General features: G+C 42.5%; 1 protein-coding gene and 1 long non-coding RNA gene across 3 annotated transcripts in view; both read right to left on the reverse strand.

Annotated features, from left to right (window-relative positions):
* Window positions 1-513: 513 nt before the first annotated feature.
* LOC121109179 lies at window positions 514-19,107 on the reverse strand. The gene is made up of 3 exons (XR_006939857.1): window positions 17,852-19,107; window positions 1,224-1,389; window positions 514-696 (listed from the first exon to the last, which is right to left on the reverse strand). It is a non-coding gene; the product is annotated as an uncharacterized LOC121109179 (long non-coding RNA).
* A 1,032-nt stretch (window positions 19,108-20,139) lies between these two features.
* The window catches only part of CERK (ceramide kinase), a 43,332-nt gene continuing 39,989 nt past the window's right edge, over window positions 20,140-23,482 (reverse strand). For both annotated transcript variants that reach the window (XM_040700935.2, NM_001031340.2), the window contains exon 13: window positions 20,140-22,879. In XM_040700935.2, coding sequence (XP_040556869.1) covers window positions 22,780-22,879 — 100 coding nt within the window. In that variant the 3' untranslated portion in view covers window positions 20,140-22,779. The remainder of the gene's footprint in view (window positions 22,880-23,482) is intronic.

Genomic DNA, 23,482 nt, shown 5'->3' on the forward strand with positions numbered 1-23,482 from the left:
ACTAGCTGAAAGGCTCTTGGCTCTTAAAATGGGAGAGAAAATATATGTTCTAGACGATCAAAATCCCTCCAAAACTTTCTTGGTAGATTGTTTTAATTTTGTTTTTTCACTGTTGATTTCTTTGTAACAAGCTCATGGATTTATCTAGTTCTCATAACCACAGGAACAAAACTTAGGAGGAACTTCCTGATTTTTGCCTGAAGAATGTAAATAAGAGAAGATACACTGATATTGCTTCCCCAGACAACAGGAAATTTCCGAGCTGCTTTTCTAGACTTCCTCTGTTCTTGTTCCAGATAAAATGGAACAAGTAATAACCCACAGTGCTCTTGATTTCAATTTTTGCATTGTGGATACACAAAAACACAAAAACTTTTTAAACCTGTTGTAAAGATCTGCATGCCTTTCTGCTTCCCAGAATCCATTAAGAAGGAGTTGTAGTAGATAGCAGTTGGAAAATATTTAATCCTGCTGTATGTTAGAATCACAAATGAACCAATCAACTGGTGAGGTTTTGCTACTTATTTATTTATTCATTTTCAACAACGTGATGTTTTAGTCTACTAGTATCTCATTAGTGACATCCTTATCAGTGTATGGCCACATCTTGTTTTTATGCTCTAGCTGCACAACACAAATATGGTTTCAGGATCTTTCACCCGTGGAACACTTTCATTGCTCTGCCTTCCTTGTGCCCTGCAACAAAAAATCAGGTCAGTTCATTCTATACACTGGAGGCAAAGTAGAGTGATATTAACACAAACATTTCTACTCAAAACAAAAATGAGAAAATACATTGGTGCATGCTGGCAGATCGTTATGTTGTGATTTATCTGGAATAGGAAGCACCATGCTGACAAACCTTGCAGTTTCACACCATGGCAGGCGTCAGCTTGTCCTGCATGCCTCAGCTGCCTAATGAAGCATGAGCCCATGGGCCCACTGGGGCAGCCTGGTCATGCACAGGACGGGGAACGCTTCAGCACTAGGGTGGTTGGACAGCAGTGCACCCAATATCTTCCCACTGCCACCAGGCCTGCGCCAGCACAGAGCCCATCACAGCACCTGAGTGACACGCACCCGCCCACACAGCTCTCTCATTTGAAGGAAGTCTTCTGTGACAGAAAGGGGCTGTTCACTTGGGTGCTTCTGCTGCACGTTGTTACACTTTGCACGTCTTGCCACATATTTGTGATGTCCCAAATGACAGGTACACGTCTTACCAAGTTCTACCGGGGGCAGAGATTCACAGACAAGGGAGCCCACAGCAGTGGAAGCATCTGGTAGGATGGAAAAATGCTGTCTTGTACTCTGTCATGTGTAATTAGCGCTGCCGGTTGTCATCACTGCTGGCATTTGGTTAAGTAAGTTTCTCTGATGAGAAACTATCTGACAAAAGACAAAGCCAACTAAAGTTATGAGCAACATAATTACAGAGTATCTCTTATAGTCTTATTATTTAACAGCTTCATCTCTAGTCCTACTGAAGATGTGAAGGTTTCAGCAAGTTGCATAAAGTTATGTTAAAAGTCAACTCAAAATTATTTGCTTTCAAAATCAAGCTCTGGGGGTGGTTGGTGATGAGTTTTCTGCAGTCTAATTAAGAAGGATAAATATTTTATGCTTTTAATTGTGTCTGGCAACCTGTTAAGTTTCTCCCTTCCTGGAGCACAGCACAGGGGGACTGTCCACACTTGGGCATCCTCTGAAGATCTCCTTTTGCCAAAACTTTGCTTCTGAAGCAGAGTTTTCTGCCTCCCTGTTACTTCTCAGGAAGCGATCCTGAAATGGGGCCCATCTTCCAGAGCCATCCCGGGAGCTGCAGCAGGTGAGAGCTGGGTTTGCTGGCAGCGTGCTGCAGTCACAGCTCATTGGCTCATTTTAAACCAGGCTTCTGGGTGCCCAAGGCAGAGCCAACCACAGCCCAACCACAAGGCTCTGCTGCCAAGCCATGGGCATCACTTCACCCAGCCTGCACAGCTGCTGCCACCAGCACTTCAGCTTTGGCTTTGAATGACTTCTATATTCGAATCCTTCCTTTGTTATTTTCCATTATTAATAAATATTTGTTGCTTTGTTTGTTGCTTTGTTGTTAAATAGTGTGCTATTTTACAATTATTGCTTTATTTCATGACCTTCTTAACGTGGATGTATTCTCAGTATGGCTCATAAGCGGAGTCTGGTGAAGACTTAAGTTCACTGCAAAATGAAGCAGCTCTTCCTGAAACCAGCAGATACACCACACAACCATATTGTGGCTGAATCCTGTCCCTCCATCTATTTGTAAATTAAGCTTCTCCCTATCATTAACTGCATTGTGTGTGTTTGTTAATTAACTGCTAATGGGCTCTCTGCTCTATCTGCGCAGTAGGTACCAGTACATAAAGCAGCTAAGCTTAAAGTTTCCTCCTGGAGATATTACAGAAATAAACAAATATCTATGTGCCTCAGCTTTTTTTTTCCTTCTCACGAATCGAATACCCACCATATGCTATATGCTTTAAATGACACAAATCTCTGTGCTTCCAAGATAAAGATGGAAATCAAGGATCTGAAATTCATATAAGTGTAAATGCCTATTTGAAGCTGTATTTTGTACCACATAGCAGCAAAGCATCCAATAAGCTTGCACTATCAAAATAATAAGATACTGACATTTTGATGATGCACTGTTTGGTATCAAGCAAAAAGAGAATTTATGGTGGATAGGTTAAAGGGCTCTAAGGTAAACCTGTGAAAATTTTAGCCAGAGAGTTAGATTGTATCTCCCCTGGAGGCAATAACTTCCAGCTGAAGCACTGCAGATTGTCTTAGCACTTAAAATTCCATCTGCAGAGGATGAAGCCCTGTAATGTGACCCATCACCCAGCTGGTTGCATCCACATGCAGAGGTGTGAACCCACACCAAAACTCCAGGTTTCCAGCTACCAGCCTGGAGCTGGTTTTAGGCAATGGACCCTCCAGGGGCACCCCAGAAGGCAGATGGGCAGGAAGGTACCCATCAGTTGTGGACACAAGGACTCGCAATGGCTAAGCACTGATGAACCAGAGGTATAGCTGCACATCCCCTGTTTGTCCCACAGGCAGCACTCCTGTGTCTCGTCTTTCTCAAAGTTGAAAGCCCAGAGTGAGGAGTTAATCTTGGCTGAAGCCTCGGCACCCTTAGCAAAAGAATGGGAACAGCTCAGAAACACCATTGCTGGTGGGGAGAAATGGTATGGAGGAGGAAATCTCAGATGCTGGGCAGTCCCAGGAGGTTCTCCTTGATATTCATTTAGGTTATGAACAAATTGGATCTGCAAAGTTCAGGAAGGCAAAAGAACGACGACTTCTGAAGAGGACATTCTTTGAGCTACAGGAATAACTTGAAGGTTCTCAGAATAGAACCCTCATGGTCCCATGAGGAATTGGAGTAGGAAGTATTCAACTACACATTGTCAGTAACTGTTGGGATGTTTGCACCCTGTGAGTGGCAAGAAAGACACGTGCAAAGGGAATCATTTAATTAGGCCATACTTTCTTTTGGACTCAGCAGGGGACCTTGCTTGAGTGAGCAAAGATTAACTTCTGACCTCCAGACAGCACTTTCTGCTCAGACCTGCAACTGGTCAGAGAAGAGCACCTGAAGAATAAAGGCCTCTGTTTTCTCTTAATGATGAGGTTAATTCTCTTCTCCTCCTGTTCTTCCTCAGAGCTGTGGGGTCAGCACACACATGCAGCTGCTCAAACACCCTTGCAGCACTGACCATGGCCCAGCTCTTAGCCTTTCCTTCCTGACCTCACCAGCACCCGTCAGCTCAGCAGAGGCAAGGTAAGCACTTAAAGGGTTCAGGGACAATTAATGTGCACTCAAAGGTTGTGTGCAACAACTGAACGAGTGGGGGGATGAAAGATGGAGTTCATGGTTAAGGAGCATACTTGGCTTACTGCACAACACAGCTTGAAGCAGGAACCAGATCAAAAGTAATCAGAGCAAAAAATATTAATGAAGCATAAAAAATTAATAAAGGAAGGTGAAGTAGTGAATACTATCCAAATAGCATAGACAGTAAAGAGGAATGGTAAGTTTTTTAAACACACAGGAGCTTATCCGGTGCCAATACTGAGACATGTAAGGCTTTGAAACAAGTTCAGATCTTCTGTTAAGACCCTGGGAATTTTTTTGAAGGGTAAAGAAGTTGTCAGTTTTCAACCAAAAAAAAAGTTGGTAGTGCAATCTTGAAGATACTTCATTTCCTTGTCCAGAGAGCAATTTACCGATGACATGGAAAGAACAGAGAATAGGAAGATATACATATGCATATATATATAAGTAAAGCAAGACAATACGATAAAGGCTGTGTTTTCAAAGTGTGTGCTGAGTAATGGCTGAGCACATATTCCCATCCCTTGGGAACTCTGCTCCCATCTGCCAGGTGCTGGCTCATGGAGATGGAGCACAGAGCCCCTCAGAACTGCTCTGTTGGTGCATAGGTACTCAGAGGAGAAATTGGATTGCAGAGTATTGCTGAGGGCTATGGGAGAGGAAGGTACTTCCCCAGGCAGGCTGGGAATTAGGGAGACATAAGCCTCAATATGTGAAGGCTTAATTACCATTGTAATGGAACTGAGATTGTGATTGCGGTAGCAAAATCAGCTCTCTGTCCTTGTGTAGAACCAGATATATCTTGGGAGAGAGAGATTTAGAGTAACGTGGTATGTTCATCCACAGAGAAAGAAAATGGTATTATCCATTAAAAAGCTATTGTGTGAGATGCTTTGGGAAGAGGAGAGCCAATTCCTGCAGAAGCATCACTGATCCCTCAGTGCCCTTCAGAGCACTGGGGTCACAGATGCCATGGGACACAGCCTCGTGGTGCTTACAGGAGAGATTTCCAAATAGAGGAAGCAAAGTCTTGCATCAGGACATCATGGGAAATAACTTCATAGACCATCCAAGCCTGAATTTTAGGCTTGGAATACGGCACATGCAGACATCCTTGACTGTGTTTGGTGAAAAAAATAACCAAAATGGAAAGATGCAGTTTCCACTCTCTTGACTAATTTCATTGACTGTTCTTACGCAACACGACCCAGAGTCGGAGATCTGTATGTTCAGCAGAGTGCACTGGGTACCTCTCTGTGTTTTGAGAACTGGCCTGAACAGCAACTGGGAAACAGAAGGCATGGAAAGAAACCCCTGAGCACACTGCTTAGGGAAGAGGAACCCTGGCACATTTAAAGGATGCTCTGGAAGTGGTAGCTATGGAGTGAAATGTGCATTAGCCAGATGTGAATTGTACTCAAGTAATAAACTTTCATAATAATCACAGAAAACAGTTCTCCTCCACCCACCTCTGAAGCCACAGGGAGTAATGCAGGCCCCTGTTTATGAGGTCAAAACACTCACCCAAAACATTTTTAAACAACAGAAACAAAGTCGTGAAAGTTAATGGGCTAAAATGACATAATAGCCCCAAAACAGGGAGCAAAATACTGACCCTTTTGCCTTCAAATGTCCAAGTGCCCTCAGACATCGCAGGCAGTATTAGAAGGTGACTTATTTGCCAGTTTTATAAGAACTTACAGAATCAATCAAAGCCTGAAGAATTTGTAATTTTTAAAGGGAATACAATTCTGCCGCTTTCTTCCTGAGGGCAGGTGAAGTGCATGCCAGGCTGATACTGCACCTTCCTATGGCACCAGAGCTGCACTGCTCAGCCTCACGCTGCTCCTGGAGCTATGGGCTGCCTTCATGGCAATTCCATCAAGCCAGACCGACAGTGAGAACACAGCACAAGCAACTGACTCTCTACATGAAGTAATTTTAAAGTAAGATAAGAAAATGAATAAAATAATAAAAATGTCTGTTCTGGAATGAAAGACAAAGAGAAGAATGGCCTAATTGTATTGCAAATATTATTCACTGTATAGAGACCCAATGGCTGAGTTTTGTCTGCCCTAGTTTAGGCTTCCAAAATAGAGTGTACTTCTCCCTCTCGATATGAGTCTGCATTTATTCAGAGTGCAATTGCCCCAGACCACACAGCTAATTCACCTGGATTGCTAATAACCCCCCATATGTCTGGGCACTCCCTTCAGGCAGCTCAGCTCCATTTAGGCTCATTTGCTGCCCAGCACTCTCCTCCTGAGAGGTGATCACTGTGCGCACTCAGCCCCAGCAGAAGGACGGGAGGCGCTGGGAAGAAGCTGGATTAAGTGTATGTGTGCAGTACAGATGCTCATGGTGACTGGCCACTGCCTAATGGTGGGAACAACACCATGGGGGCAGCTCACAGGTACCTCCCAGCCCTTGGCCTCGGGTTAATGGGATCAGAAGGACCTCATGGGCTAATTTTGGCCTCATGTTAGAACATAAGCTAACAAATTAATTGCTTGATGTTCTTGCAAAACACGTTCACAAATTCCCCTGGAGACTCCAGTGTAGCTGATCCTAGTCATTAGCCCGGGCACGCACAGAAAAAAACCAGTGGCCAGAATGCTTACAGTAGGTTTCAAAGAGCTCTCATGAGAGGTTATGACAGTAATTCTGCTGACAGCCTGTCCAAAGATCATTGCAAAGGTACTGCATAATGCACATGCTATGTTTGGCCTCAGGTATTTGATGCAGGCCTTGTGCATAACACTTAGATGTTGGACTGCAGATGAAAGTCAAAGGATTTAGAAGGCAGCCAGGTTAACTACACAGATATAATTGATATAATTTGCTCAGAATGTTTGTTTTTATATTTTCTCCAACACTTTCTAATCCAGGTGACCTGAACAGACCAGGAGAATGGCAACTGAGACTTCATCTGTGCACAGGACTCAAATAAAGCAGCAGCAGGAGTTAAGGCTGTGGACCGCAGTGCTGTATCTTCTACCTGGTTATGTCTCTGAGCCTGAGCAGCCAGGCTCCACAGAGCTTACACTGATCTGCAATACTCCTAAAGGACTGGGAGACAACAAATTGATTTGCAACTGAGTGCAAGCCACTTATGTTCACTCTAGATGGTGGTCATGTGTTTTGTTTGAAAAATGTAAGAACCTAAGAATGACCCAGATGATGAGCATCTCTATTTTTTGCTTTGTCATTGTTTCTCATTCTGTTTTGTTTTGGTTTAGTTTCGGTAAATGTTGTCATGAGAATATGGCAGTAGCATGGTCTTACTCATTTCCATTTTGTGGATGATATTCATCTACACTCTTTGCTTCCAGCAGAAAGAATATATTAATTATTCAGAATGGCAAGAATTGAGCGTTCAAATGCCTCTGGTGAATGTATGAATTATAGATTGATCTGGCTATATGCATGTTTTGTTCTTATGAGATGGGCTTTTAAGACTGTCTCTTAGTGGACTGTTAGTCAATATGAACCTGATGCATGCCAGTAATAAACTAATAGTGCAGGTGCAAGCACTCCTTTTAATGAGGCATCCTGCCTTCAGCTCTGTGGTCCTGCTCCCTTTGTTCCAGCGTCAAGGATTAGTCCTGCTCAGGAAAATATGTACAACCAACACAGCTGCTGTGGCCATGTATGGTGTGGCTCCTTAAGGTCTCCTGGTTCTAATGCTCCTGCTCAGCCCAGAGTACCAAGAGGGGAGCTGGTGGCATCTCAATCTCCTCAGAAGGTTAGATAAACGTGGTCTTGGGTAAAACGATGTGTGGGGAGCCTGAACACATTCCTGCTGCTTGTACTTTTCCATCAGGGCATGACTCAGCTGTGGAGGAAGGGCATTATGACAATAATAGAGAACAGCAAGCAGAACATGATGCTGCTGCCTTGTACTGATCCAAACTTATGTCTGCTGGTGGTGGTGAGATGAGAAATGTGGTGTCTGGTGTGGTTGTTTTCATGCAGCCAAGTGTATCCCTTGGTAATGTCATGTGAGCACAAAGACTTTGTTAGGAAAGCCCAAGGACGTATGGAGATGGTAAGCAGCCTGAGTTGGCAAGCACATAACAGAGGATGGGCACTTGCATCCAGAGAGGACTTTTGCCTTAAGCTGCCTTCTCCTGAGGACAAGGATCTTCAATCATGAAAAAGCTGAGTTTATGCACACCAGCCATCAGCTTGACCCTTAGACCAAATCCCCAGAGAGCTTCTTTTCAGTTACTGTCCTGTACAACAGCTTTTCCAAACAAGGTCCTGCTGCCTAAATGACGGCACCATGACCATTTGTGTTCATCTCCCACTTCTACTGACTATAACCCGATCCCAGTTGGGTGTGCGTTTGCCCAAAAATACGGAGTGAGAGATAAGTGGTGATGTGCTTCTGAGGCTGTGAGGGTGGTGAGAACCACAGAGAAGTTAGTTCAGGAGTCCTTTAGAGACAGCATTTCTCAAATCCAAGAAACCACACAGACTTTTAAACATCAAGCGATTGATATAGCTGAAAGTAATTGCTCCGGTGCTGCAAAACAAAATTGTTCCCTAAGGATGATAGTGTACTTTAGTTAAAATACCAGGCAAATAAATAACTTACTTTTCTAAAAGAAATCCAAAAAAATGTCACTTATAGCTGAGCACTCATTCTTAAAAGGCAGCATTTGTCGGACACAGCTACAGAAACAGCGCTCTTTGCAGGAAGGAGTGTGTGTGGTTATTATTGTAATTTGTGCAGGTCCGGCTGCCTTGCCAGCAGAATGCAGAGCAGCTTTAATCACAGCTTTAAACTAATGTGGCAGATATTTATAATAAGAACAGTGGTGTCAGCAATGTCAGATGCTGTAAAAAAACTCAAAACAATCAGCTGTCAGACTGACTTATAAAAAAGTAGTTTCTTCTCAAAGAGCTGAGGTAATTTAAAAAATATAGAAAGTTCAAAATTAAATTTAATCAAACCACTGCAATGATAAATTGCAGTCAGGGAAGTCTCCAGAGGATGTAAAGAACATGTTTATAATGTCAAGTATGTCAAAAGGAGGACTAGAAGGAGACATTGTAATGGCAGACAAAAAGCAGGGACGCTCCTTCTCCCCGCAGCTCTGACACTGTATTGACCCAGAAGCACCATCTCCACTGTGATGTGGCCAAGTGATGTCCCCTGGCTGCCTTCTGCCCCTCTCACATCTGCTGCAATGAGAACACTTATTACCGAATCACAGAATCATGAAGGTTGGAAAGACCAATAAGATCATCTAGTCCAACTGTCAACCCACGTCTGCGACCGCTCTAGATCATGTCACTCAATGTGACATCCACCCTTTTCTTGAACACCTCCAGGGGCAGTGACTCTACCACCTTCGTGGGTAGCCTGTGCCAGTGCCTCACCACTCTTGCTGAGAAGAAATTGTTCCTAATGTCCAACCTGAACCTCCTACGGCACAACGTAAGGCCATTACCTCTCGTCCTGTCACTGTTACCTGGGAGCAGAGGCTAAACCCCACCTCACCACAACCTCCTCTCAGACAGTTGTAAGAGTGATAAGGTCTTCCCCGAGCATCCTCTTCTCCAGACTGAACCATCCTAGTTCCCTCAGCTGCTCCCCATCGGACCTGTGCTTCAGACCCTTCACAGCCCCCCTGCCCTTCTCTGGACATGCATTCTGCAGAAAGAGATTAACATAAAGTCAACTGGTTTCTGGCCTCTGAGAGCCTGCCCCTGTCGGACAGCTGTGGGTGCAGTGCTGCCTGTCCTGTTCTGTGGCTGCAGGGCAGCATGTAGCTGAGGGGCTGCTACATTGAAAAGGATGTGTAGGGAGATGATCAGAAAGACCCCGCAATGACTTTAAATAAATTAAAACAAAAGAAAACACCCTAAATTAATCTCCTTTGCTGTTTCTGTAATTTTCAATGGCAAGATTAATACGGGAAAGCAGAAAATGAAATAGGCCAATCATTTAGTGCCATGCATTACCTGCTATCATTCAAGAAAAGTGTTGTACGCAGAGGACGGTATATATCATAGACATGTCAGGGAAGATTCAATGTAACGGAAATAACCAGAGAACATAAGCTTTCCTTCACAGTGCCAGAGGAGCCAGAAGTGTTTGATTCAGCTCATGCTGCCACGCAGTGCCGCTCTGCTTTGTAAGTCCGCACTTTTTCTGTTAACTCCTCAATTCAACCTTACAATTGGGAATTCAGATAACACAGCCCTTCACTTCTGATCTTCTCTGAATACCAATGCCATAATTTTATGCTTCCCTGCTTTCTCTACTCCCTGACCTTTCATGTTTCTTGAGGGACGTCTCATTTCCTCCAGCTTTCAAACACCTCCACGTTTATTTCTTCTTATTGGTGATACAATTAAGTACACATCCTTAATTGAGTTACAAGCAAATACATAGAATAATAGCAGGGTGTTTATCTTTGTCAACCCCAGACAGGTAATTAAATAGTCTCCTTCACACTCTTCTAGGCAAACAGAACCCTTTAAACCGATATGCCTCCTTTACATAATGTCAATAGACTGTCTTCTCCTAGCTGTTTAGATGAGCTTGTGTATTCACTAGAAAATGCAAATTTTCCTTATTCAACACTCATCTGGCAATGAACCTCACGCTTCTATTAGTCCAGTTCATCAGGTGCAGAGTATATTGAAGTAGACAAAAAAGGCGGTACCACAGGCGTGAGGTCTGCTCATAGTTCTGGTGAAATGCGTGCTGAGATGTGCCTAAGTACATATATTGGCAGAGCAGAACAAGTTTTCCCCTATTGCTTCTTCACCCTCAGTATTGCCGTGCTTTCACCAAACTCCAGGGGCTCTGCTGACTTTCAAAACGTGACATGAGGTTGTTCATGTGGAATGGCCACAAGCCAAAGACTCCGAAATGCAGCTGGTTTGGATTTAGTTATCAATGTGCTGCTGATGGAGCCGTCAGTACAGACTGGGATGACAAATAATAGGATCATAGAATCATTAAGGTTGGAAAAGACGTCTAAGGTCATCCAGACCAACTGTCTACCACCAATATTGCCCACTGAAGCACATCCCTCAGTGCCACATCCACATGGTTCTTGAACACCTCCAGAGTCAGTGACTCCACCACCTCCCTATTCCAGTGCCTCACCACTCTTTCTGAGAAGTCATTCCTAATATCCACATGAACCCTCCCTGGTACAACTCACAACCGTTCTCTCTCATCCTATCACTATTATCTGGGAGAAAAGGCCGACCCCCACCTTCATAGAACCTCCTTTCAGTTCATTGTAGAGAGTGACAAGGTCTTTCCTGAGCTTCCTCTTCTCCAGACTACACGAGCAGACAGAGGCCTGGCTCTTGGCTTGAACTGTTCTGTTCTATATCATTCCCCATTCTGTATCATCTCTCCCAAGGGCAGAGGGATTGGTACCTCTCCTGTCACCTTTTTGATAGTGCCATGTTCTCTCTCATCATTTTCCACTGACAGCCCCAGGGATCTTAATACTCCTGAATTTAAAAGATGACCACAACCAGCACAGAACACACAGCCCTTTTGGCTGTAGAAACAGGCATTTTCCTTTCTACGGCTTATGGTTTCTGATGAAATCCAGTTACAAACATTAGGATGCACTTCAATCAAGTGTTGTTTGGATTATGGATACCATTGTAAACAAGCCAGCTCATAGCAATAAATGCTAGGAACATTTGCACTGAAATCATTCTATCCTATTTTCTGCAAAATTGCTTTTACACATATATCATCACTCTGCTATACAGGAGAAAATATGTAGAGCATGAATATTGACATTTCTATCGTCCATACCTGTACATGCTAAAGAAATCATTACTTTTTTAGAGGCTTCAGATAAAGATGGCTGTTGGAAGGTTAAAAGAGGGAACAAACATCTTAGCAGTGCCACACAGTACTTCTGTTTCCTTGGAGATCCCTTTTAATGTAGAAAGAAGTACGAGAAGCTCACTGCTCACAGCGACATGGTGCTTTTTAACAGTCTTTTAGAAAAGTCTGAGCAAGGCAGCAGATTACTACCGTGATGGTGCTGTATGACCCCTCGTCAGTGATACTCAGTGTTTAAATGCTTACTTTGAGAGTGTGCACCTACTGGTAACTGAATTTCAAACAATGAATAATAATTTCATATTGCTATTGACATTCATTTGTGATACATCAATATTTTCCCTTGATAAAAGCAATTTTGAAGAATTTTCAAATAGTTAGGCAGAAAGCACTCAGAGTCAGAAATACAGAGCTGAGCAGTATGGCCTGACTATGCCCTAACATAAAGCTCCTGATGCCCAAGGCTGCGTCCAGGTGCCAAACAACATCTTGGTGATATAGAAGGCACAGAATTGCAGAATCGCAGGGGTTGAAGGGACTTCAGGAGATCATCGAGTCCAACCCTCCTAAAGCAGGTACCCTACAACAGGTCACACTGGTAGGTATCCAGATGAATCTTGAATATCTCCATAGGAGGAGACTCCACAACCCCTCTGGGCAGCCTGTTCCTGTGCTCCACCACCCTTACCATAAAGAATTTCTTCCACGTGTTAGTGCTGAACTTCAAGTTTTAGGCCAATGTTCCTTGTCCTATGACCATACACCACTGAGAAGAGCCTGGCCTCATCCATTTTCCTCCTACCTCCCTTTAGATATTTATAAACATTTATCAGATCCCCTCTTCTTTTACCCATACTGAACAGACTCAGGTTACTCAGCCTTTCCACGTACGGGATATGCTCCAGGCCCTTTATCATCTTGGTGGCCCTCTGCTGGACTCCCTCTAGGAGATCCCTGTCTTTTTTGAACTGGGGAGCCCAGAACTGGGCACAGTAGTCTAAACGTGGCCTCACCGAGGCAGAGAAGAGGGGGAGGATCACCTCCCTTAACCTGCTGGCCACGCTCTTTTTAATGCACCCCAGAATGCCATTGGCCTTCTTGGCCACAAGGGCACACTGCTGGTTCATGGCCAAACCATTGTCTGCCAGGACCCCCAGGTCCTTCACAGAATCAAGCAGAAAAGTTGCAGAAGAGAACACACACAGAGAAGAGCTCGATGGTCTCCATATCAAGCAGTGAGCAGCCAGACCCAGGGAATATCAAAGGCCAACCATGGGAGATCAAAGGATAGTACTACAGAATCCACAGCTGAACTTGGGTAGAAACTGGTAAAAGAAAGCAAAGGGAAAAGTGAAAGGATAGCAGTGAGGAAAGGAAGAAGGAAGAAACTAGGAGAGGTGATGGCATGTATGCCTGGGTGTGCTGGTGAGCAAGGAGAAAAGCTAGGGGAGATCAGAGCACCTAGAAATGCTGCTATGGCATAAAGGAGGAAATGGGCCAAACTTGGGACTAAGACGAGGGGGATAAGCAGCACCAGACCTACTGAGTCATGCCTCAGCCTCCACTGCACCACTTTCTGACAATACAGAACAGAGTGAGGTGATGGTTTTCTGGATTTGTTGGAGACTACCATCTTAACATATGTGGATGCTTATTTTCATTTTTTATGCTGCAGTGGACATTGTTCCTCAGGACAGAGAAGCACACTGAATCCTTACTCACCAAGAAATAGAACTATCCAAGAGCTGAGGGAGAAGAAACTTAAAGACACATTTATTTGCATGATCAACACGCTTAGAATGCAGACAAATCATGGGCTTAAAAAGTTGGTACCTCAACAGGAATCCAAGGATCCCAGATATTAACCTTTACTGTTATATTTTCCCTTTTTTTCCCCCATTCTTTTTAATGAAGACATTGTCCAAATTATTCAATTGTAAGGGCAAAAAAGTAACACTGCAGCATCCATCTCTATTTGAACACAATGAATCCTGCAAAGAGAATTAAAAGTGAAAATTGCCACTGTGAAATAACATGAAACTTGAACTGAAGCATCTTACTGCAGATCTCACCAGGAGAGAACCCAGAGGAAATGGATTTGCCAGACTACCTTAAAAATGAATGCTGCATGTTGAAATGCAGTTATTTTCGAGAGAAATAATTTTCAGTAGAGGGAGCTGGAGGACTGTCAAACTTAAAACACGGCACAGCAGTTACTGCAGTAAGGCAGATAACTAAGTATTTACAGTAACATGTAGAATTATTAAACAATGTACTAGAGAGTTCAGTGTCATAATGTGATTTAAACACTAGACCTCTCCACTTCAGCTTAGAGTGTGGAGAAAAAAAGTGACATGTATACAACTGCATGCAAAGGCACTGCCTGATGCATTGCTGAAAGATAGTATTTTCCTTTCCTGGATGGGAGGCTCTGATTTGTGATACAAAAGCTCTACAAACAAAACAAAGCCATGTTTCTTTCCTCATTGAAAGTTAATGGCAATATGTCCAAGATGTTAACTTTGGACTGCAGGTTCAGAGATTCAAACAACATGCACACCAGAAAACAACGGGCAGAGTTATCTATGCTGTCTCCATCCTGCTGTATTTGTATGCTAAATAATCTGCTTCTACCCAAAGGCAAATCTTGTGTGTGTGCAATTTTCTCTAGATGTGTCATTTTCAAACTCAGCATGAACTAGGCTTTTTCTTTTTCTACTGAGACTGCTCCACCAGCATAGACCAGTTAGCAACACTTGAAGCACTGTGCCACATAGCTGTTTAGAGCCCCTCAGTGCTGGTGAGCCTTTCTGTACTGACACCACTGTGCCAGCAATGCCAGTGAATGCTGAAAAACAAGACTTTGACAGGTGTCTGAAAAGAGGAAAATGAGGTTGCAGTGAAATATCTGATGTTATTTACAGGTCTTAATGCATCCATGAATGTGTGATTTTTTGGGGAGATAATGGCTTCTCTGCAGCCTCTGCTGCCAGTTTGCCTCAGGCCTGTGAGTGAGCTCCATTCATGTTCACAGCAAGACTTCAGGAGTCCCCTCCATGCCATATCCATGCCGTCAGGCATATGGCATAAGCCCAAAGAACACCATGCTGCTTCTTCATCTTAACTTTACACATCATATAGACCCTGCTGTCCTCCATAGAAGGCCTCAGTGAGGTAATCTCTCACAGAACCACAGCATGGCAGGGGACTTCTGGGTCCCTCTGCCCAACCCCAGCAGGGACACCCAGAGCAGGGTACCCAGGGCCACAGCCAGGTGGCTTCTGGAGATGTCCAAGGAGGAGATATGCAGCCTTTGGGCAGCTGTGTCAGCACTCAGCCACCCTCTGTGACTATCTCCTGCCTGTTCATCAGTCTCTTGGTACAAGTTGATACTCATGAGAGAAGGGCAAAAGAACAAGCAGGAGACTGCAGAGAGCTTTAAGTAGGAGTCACCATGCTAAATGCATCAGTGTATCTCCACAGTCAAACTGCTTGAGCTATGCTGTAAACAAGGGATGATGGCTAAGGTCCTAAGGCCATCACTCATGAGAGCAGACTTGCCATACCCTGAAGACCTGGGACTTGTGCCAGGCCTATATAACCTTCCTGGCACAGCATAACCACCTACAAGCGGACAACTCTTAGACTGCTGGCCACGAGCTACCACAAGATCTGCAGTGCCAGTGCACTTGCTGCTGGGCCCTCGCTCTCACCTCAGTGAGTGGGCATTGCCTTCAGTCAGATGGTTGCACTCAGCCCCTGCAACTCTGTAGCTTGGCAGTTCATAGTCAGCAAGTAAGAAAACCACATGGTTATCAACACTCCTGCTAAAAGCTTGTCTTAGCCCAGAGATAATGGCAACCTCATTTCATGATATATGTCTTCTGATTTCATCTCCACATGGACCAAACACAGTTGTTAGTTAAGACATCAGTTTGATGTCGGTAGAAATCATAGAATATCCCAGGTCAGAAAGGACCCACAAGGATCACTGAGTCCAACTTCTGGCTCCACACAGGACCACTCAAAATTTAAACCCTATGTCTGAAAGTGTTGTTCAAACACTCCTTGAACTCTGGCAACTCAGGGCCATGTCCCCCTGGGCAGCCCGTTCCGTTCCCACTGCCCTCTGGTACAGACCCTTTCCCTAACTCCTTTTCCCGCCCCTCCCCTGACACAGCTCCATGCCGTTCCCTCGGGCCCTGTCGCTGTCACACAGAGCAGAGCTCAGCGCTGCCCCTCCACTCCCTGTGAGGAGCTGCAGCTGCCATGAGGCCTCCCCTCAGCTCCTCTGCTTTGGGCTGAGCAAACGCAGGGACCTCAAGCAGCTCCTCATTCATCTTCCCCTCCAGATCCTTCACCTCCTCTGGATGCTGTCTAATAGCTTTTTGTCTCTCTGATGTTGTGGCACCCACACTGCACCCAGTGCAGGAGGTGAGGCCGCACAGCGCAGAGCAGAGCAGGACAAGCCCTCCCTTCACCCAGTGGCAGTGCTGGGCCTGGTGCACCCCAGGGTACTTTGGCCCTTTGGGCTGCCAGGGTACACTGCTGGCTCAGATTCAACTTGCTGTCAACCAGAACCCCCAGACCCCTTTCTGCAGGGCTGCTCTACAGCCCCTCTTCCCCCAGCTTGCACATTTATCCAGGGTTAACCCTATCCTGAGTGCAGAATCAGGTTCTTGCTTTTGTTAATCTTCATGCAGTTGGTGATCGATCACCACACAAATTTAAGACCTCTCAGTGAAGAACCTTTTCCTAACACCCACCCCTGACACTGCTTCATGCCATTCCACCAGGCCCTCTCACTCTTACCAGAGAACAGAGTTCAGTGCTGCCCCTCCATTCCTCTTGTGGGGGACATCTCAGGAGTCAATAAGACCTGATGTGTGCTTCCCAGTGGAAATCTAAGCCCACCTGAGTAGCATTAGGAGAAGCATCAAAAACACAGTAACTGTACCCCATTTCAGTCATTGCCTTCCACTTAAGAGAGCAAGGAGGCCCAGGAAGCTTTGGCCATCATCACTGAAAGATGGGACTGAAAAGAATTCAAAGAATAGAGAGCTGTGCTTTTAGGATGGTACAGCATTAATTTCCTCAGCAATACTTAATGTCTCAGCAATTAATGTCTCAGCAATACTTAGAATTTAGAAATTGGAAACCTTGGTGCAAATCAGTAATAGTACCAGTAGTCTCCTACCCTCCTTGCATGTTTAACATCAGATGCACCAAGTGAGACTGTCAGTTAGGGATGGGCTATCAGCAAACTTTTTCATCTGCTTTACCCTCTTTAAATTCAGGTTATAAAACTGAGCACAATCCACTTTGCTAGCAAATTCCTGCTGAGTGATTTCACAACAGTGTTACTGATTTTATCCAAGACCAGCGAGGTTTCCTCCAGCACATGAAGGCAGGACAGCCAGCAATGGCCTTCAGTCCCAAAACTCGAGCAATTTAGAGGTGCAGGTGACATTTTTGTTGACTGTGAGGATGAGACTGGACTGCTGAGTGTGCACAGGCACATATCTCTTGATATTTGTGGTCATCTCATCCCCCTTCTGCTCTGTGCCACTTGTAGGAGGGCTTATAATGAAGCACAGCCCCTGCCTGCTGCTCCCATTCAGCAGCCTGGGGACAGACCCCTCAGCACAGACAGCAGCAGGTGTCTGCTTCCTCCCTGCCTGGCTTTCCTCCACTGAATCTGTACACACTTGTATCTAGGAAAAAATATGTATTCTTTCGTTAGCCCAAAGCTTTGCCTATGCACAGAGGAAAGAACAAACAGCACAATCTGCCATTCCAGTGAAATAATATGCCCATGTTTACTTTTTCCTGGTCCCCACTACCAATGAGCAGAGGATTTTCTGAAAATCTCTGATAGGAACTTGCAACTAAACCAACACCAAGGGTTTCAGGTTTTGCCTGTTTTCCCTTGAAAACATCCTGCATTACAAGACAAAATGGAAAAGAGAAGCACCTGAGAGCTGCCTATTTTACTAGGTTGATTCTTCTTGGGCTAGGCCTTGCAACTCTCAGAGTAGTTCTTTCTTTGATAGGTATTGCTAAGGGGAGATACCTGTCCTAAATACATCCATCACTGCTTCAGACAGCATTCTATGAAGACATGATCTCTAGGAAGTAACAGTACCAACTTTGACTGAAGACTATGCAGATACACGTTCCTTTTCCAGAGAGAGCCTGTCAATTCTGCCTTTCTACAGTCACTTCTTTGGTGGTAAACAGAAATCAGCTTCAAGCGGTTTTTCTTGATATCGGTATTCTGCTCAAACACTGTTGTTTTCCTGCTCTGACTGAATATTAATCCTGGCTAGGCAGAGAACAGCAGACTGAGAGGGAACGTGGTAATGTAGGCATGGGAACTCCCTTGGAGGGAATGAGTGCCTATGCCCACTCTGGGCAGACCAAGCTTACCGTAACGGTAGTTCAGTTACGCGAGTAACTGAAGATTTTTAGCTACAGAAATCTTTACCCAATCTGTTCTGACAGCTAAGCTACTTCACAGAACTCCAATCACTGAATGCTTTTAAGAACAGCTTACATAAATACTCAGCAATAACACAGGGCTTTATGTATGCAGCCATTTTCTGTGGGAACTTTGCCCACAGAAATTACAGAGTTTATGGATCGGCCCCTTCGCTGTGAGAGTTGCTGTCCTACAGCTTTAACCTCAGCACCACTGCTGTGCTAACCGAGCTCTCCTCCTTGCTTGCTGCCCAATGCCCCCCCTTTCCTAAAATAAAGTTGCTAAATATTAACAAAAAATAAATAAATATTCAGCAGATTAAACTCGTCAGCCATTTCACATTACTGCACATTGCTACACGGAGTTGCTTTTACAATTGTCCTTCAGCACCTCTCTTTGAGATGCCGCTCTTCTGCTGAAGTTTGCAAATATAGAGTACAACTTTTTAGGATTATGTCTTCTCAAGAGCAATAAACCTTTTATTCTGTCTGCCAGTCATAAATATTCAGCTTCTGGTAATCTGTCCAAGCCTTTATTGCCAGCTTCTCTCTGCAGTTAAAGTACACATGACCAGGCACCGCTTTCCCGCAAAAAAAAAACCCTCAAAGACCTTGCTATATCTGAATTTTGTTTTCCTATTTCTTATTTTTCTTCTACAAACTTTTTTGGTATTTTCTCATTTTCATCCTTCCCAGGATTTTTTTTTATTTGCATTGCCTCTGTTATTCCTTCAGTACTTTTCCTTTATGGATGATCAGTTGTTCCTTTTGTTTCTTTTTCCTTGTGATGCACTATGAAGATCATCTTCACATGCAAACCAAACAAATCAACCCCACACCTTAGGTGAAACAGATGCCAATTACAGCAAGCTTCTCTCATTTTTAAAGAAGTGAACACCTTTTGAAGACAACCTCTTGCTGGCAAGTCAATACGTGCTGGCTAGGAACTATTTCTAAATAGTGGGAAAATGCATGAAAAAATAATCCTCTCATAGCAGAGCATCTGAAAGGACTACAAGCAGACCAAATGCCCCACCTCCATTAAAGCAATGGGACTGGTCACAGTTAATTGAGGATATGCATAAGCCTTGGCACAACGTACGCTGCATGCACATCAGTGGGTGAGACAAGCCTGGGGAAACTGCTGCTAACGTTGTGGACAGAATTCATTTGCTAGAACTTAAACACCGGCTAGAATCTATTGAACATACTTAACTATCTGCTAAAAATTTGAAATAAGCAATGTGACTAATAAGAAGGATAAAATCCTATTATTCATATTAAGGCAAGAGTTCTAAGGAAACAGCAAGACAGACATGTTGGGAGAAATTTCTGATTCTAGATAGATAACATCTTTGTGTTCATGAATATATGAGCAATATGGTGACATTCCTGCAAACACTGGCTTGTTGCATAACTTCAAAAGCAAAATCTGTAAAGTGCTGAAAAGCGTGCTCTTACTGTGCCCACTGTTCACATATAAAGAATGTGTTTTACTTAGTAGGAAGTGTACTGTATCAATAATTACTGCAATTAAAGTCTGAAAAGCACCTTTTTGTCACATAGTAGGTATTAATTTAGTATAATATGTAGTCCATGCTTCTTACAATGGTAGTTGTCTTTGACATTTTGTAGTTTACACTTTTTCAAAGCCAGTAACTCCAAATACTTACAACCAAGATTTTCCTTCCCCTTCAATCTTTAGTTTCTCTTAATAGGATTACATAGTTCTAGGAGCAATCCAGCCTCACGAGCTGCTTTTCTTCACTCCCAGTACTGCCTGCACTCATGCTGGCTATAAAGCAGTGGTCAATGCTAATGAAAGCTTATGAATTACTTCTCCGCCGCTTTAACCCACCCACATCCATTATTCTGGGTGCATTTCCTTTGATAGGCAGAAATCTCACAACAGATATTTTCTTTCAAATCAATTTGTAAAAAGATGAAAACCACAGTATCGCTGTACAACATAATTTTATTATTTTTTTCCATTGAATTCCTTTAGCCTCAGAAAACAGAGCACATTTTCTAATCTTGAAGCCAGCAAGATTGGGAAATAAAAAAAAGAACAAAAACGGAGAATCAAACTTGGTTTTCCCATACATGATTTTCATACCGAGACTACATTCAGGGGGAAAAAAACCTAGAATTAAAATGAAAGCATATACTACTTACACAGCTCTCTTCTTAAAAATGAACTGGATATGTCATACAACTCACCTTTGCTAGTACGATATGCTACAAATAGAATTATTCAATTCAGCTATGCAGCTTTCCTATTTTCTAAGATATTTTAATACGTTGCAATACCTCCGGTATTTACTTAACACTATATTACGATATTACTGAATGATCTTTTCCTCCTCTTCTGGTGGTTCTCTTTCAGGATGGAGGCCTTCCCAGTATCCTTTTTTGGAAACACCAGGTGCAGTTTCAGACATTACAAGTACTCAGAGTACCTCAACATCACAACCAGATTAATCCACCATTTTTTAAGTAACAGTCTCAAGACTTACTGGCAAACTAACAGAAAAAAGCTGGATAGCACTTCTGCTGCTCGCACAAATGAGAAATTCATCTGGATAGCTGTAATGCTTCATCTGTTGGTGAGTGGAGTTTACACTGTCATACCCTGGCCAAGAATTACAGTAATTTGAAATCTCGGTTCTTTTACAATATTCAGAGACAGACCAAGCTAACTGTAGAACTTTTTAAAGAACTTACACTTTCAAAAGGTATTTGCATTTGTATGACTGCAGCATTTCATTTTCAATAGGGTTCTTCATTCAAAAGTACCATTTCTCTTGCTAAACACGGCTTTAAAAATACAGTATATTTAACGTTTTTGCATTACAAATGTTGAAAAGTTGATTTACCCAATGTTTTTCACACTCAATGCATTATTGAGGAAAGTAAACAGCACTACTTTTGGAAAAGTATTCAAGTATCTCCCTGACATTTTATATAATGAAAAACAGATCCTAAACTTTGTATGACTATACTTAAGCAATTATCACTCACTAATCTTTTTGGTTTTCTGTCATACGGAACAGTATGAATAATACTTGTAGCAACAATATAGCACAACTTTTGATAGTACACAAAACTGGAATGTTTCAACAGAAAAACAAATAAATCATCCATATAAAAGAAATTTCAAGTGCTTCAGTAATAAACTGACCAATCACCATGGCTTATATAGAGCAAATATACATGAAACCAGTAGGAGCTGCATGACAGAAATGCCAATAAATATACATGAATAGAGAATAATTAGCTGTTCAGACACACACACACACACACACACACACACACACACACACACAAAAACTGAGATGCAGTAGGTGTTAACAAAGGGAGGTTAAGTTCTGATCCTTACTGAACAGGAATAAACCTGCTTGACAAGATGAAAATTTTGCCCCAAGGGTACACATTGGATGTGTGTGAGCCACAATACACAAATTCAAGTATAGCTTAAATAATTGCTCTGTAGTTGTACTTGATAGTCTACGGTATTTTCTGTAAAAATAAGTCAGCACAGTGATTTGTGATTTATCAGATGCCAGTTGCTTCCTTTGACTTCACAGCACACATTACTTTCCTTCCTATTTAGTTAAATAAAACATTGTTTTAAAAGACATTCAATCATCAAATAATATTTTCAAACTTAACATTCCAACATCTTATTTTGCAAAGACATTTTAACATATCTCATCGACTCTCCAAAGAATTGTGTACTGAAGAGGAAAGCTTTTCATATGTTAATTTTAACTATATTTAGAAATGTAAAATTTGCTGGTGTTTTATAAGATATTTATATTTTCCCTTGCCTATGCCTTCCTGGTATTACACGTATCCCTGTGAGTTGCTTGCAAGACATTTCAATTGTAGTACACAGTATTTGGTATAATCCAAACAGTCATTAGATGCTTTACAATCCCAAACAGCAGCATGCAAGGAAGCACTTATAAATAGGACATACAGGAGAAGTTACGATCGGTCTACAGATGTGCTTTTGTTTTGAAAAATATTTCTAGACTGTTATTGTTATTACTTAAAGCCAGGAATGTGTATCTGAATTGCATTGATAAGTTGCAAGGTATTGTCAGAACTACAAAAGGAAAGATTTAAAAATAATATACGCCAATGACAACACTGTTGTCCAGCATTTAAGCCACATGCAATACTTCACACTCCCAGCAGAACACATTCTCTCGCAGATACTGAAAATATCTTCTCTTTGTATCTTGGTTTGATGGCAATATAAAGTTCAATGTTTTATAACAATTACATATTATTGCAACACAACTGCTAAATCAGCTCTCTAAAAAAGCTCAGTATTTATCAGTTGTTGTGAATACATACACGTACGCCAATTCTCTCTTCTCTAGCATAACTTAGATTACATTACTCCAAGACATATTTTAATGACTACAATGTTTAAAAAAAATAGTGAAATAAAAAGTCTAAAATTATATTGAAACTATCACAAAAAAACCCTAAAATTTTAAAATACTTGTCAATTTGACTAAAATGCATATATACTCAATTTCCTTGAGCATTTATTTTTTTCTTCTCCTCATCGGAGGAACAGTACTTATAGTAATTGTTCAACGCTACTGTGGCTGTAGGCAGCTTCATCTTTACAGTTTTCCTCGATTCCCCTTGCAAACAGTTTCATTAACTGGCAGTGAACCCTGAAAAAGATGGAAGTCAGTTAATCATACTTACAAAAAAAAAAAGAAGAAATGATAATATATATTTAGCTCTAATGATCTGTGAATCTTGGGCACTTGAGCAAAGTTCCTTACTTCAGTCTCCAAAAACAGCCTTCATTCTGCATACAGTCTTTCCCTGCAAAGAAGGCTGCATGCTTTCACCCTTCCATCACTCCTCCTAGTGATTTATTCCACACGTTAAGTGGCATGGGACATCATGAGAAGCTGACCTTATACCATATACACTGTATACACCAAACAAACTTAGATACAAATATTTAGTTTTGTATTTTTGTTTCTCTTTGATTGAAAACAAACAAAATCACACAAACCAAACAAAAAAAGCCCTTCAAATTTCAAAAGCTACTTGTCTTCTAATTTGATTATCTGCAGAATTGCAAACTGCTTTCTCCAAATACCAAGGCTTAAGACAATACTGGGCTTATCTGGCATCAAAATATACAGAAATACTGAGCATGTGCCATATTTTGCAAGAAAAAGTTGTTAGGTGAGCTCCCATCAGATGGTATATGACTTATTGAAAATGGAAAATAATGGCTACTATTTTCCTGAAAAATACTC

This window comes from Gallus gallus, chromosome 1 (assembly GCF_016699485.2).
Source record: "Gallus gallus isolate bGalGal1 chromosome 1, bGalGal1.mat.broiler.GRCg7b, whole genome shotgun sequence".
In the NCBI taxonomy this organism is placed as follows: domain Eukaryota; kingdom Metazoa; phylum Chordata; class Aves; order Galliformes; family Phasianidae; genus Gallus; species Gallus gallus.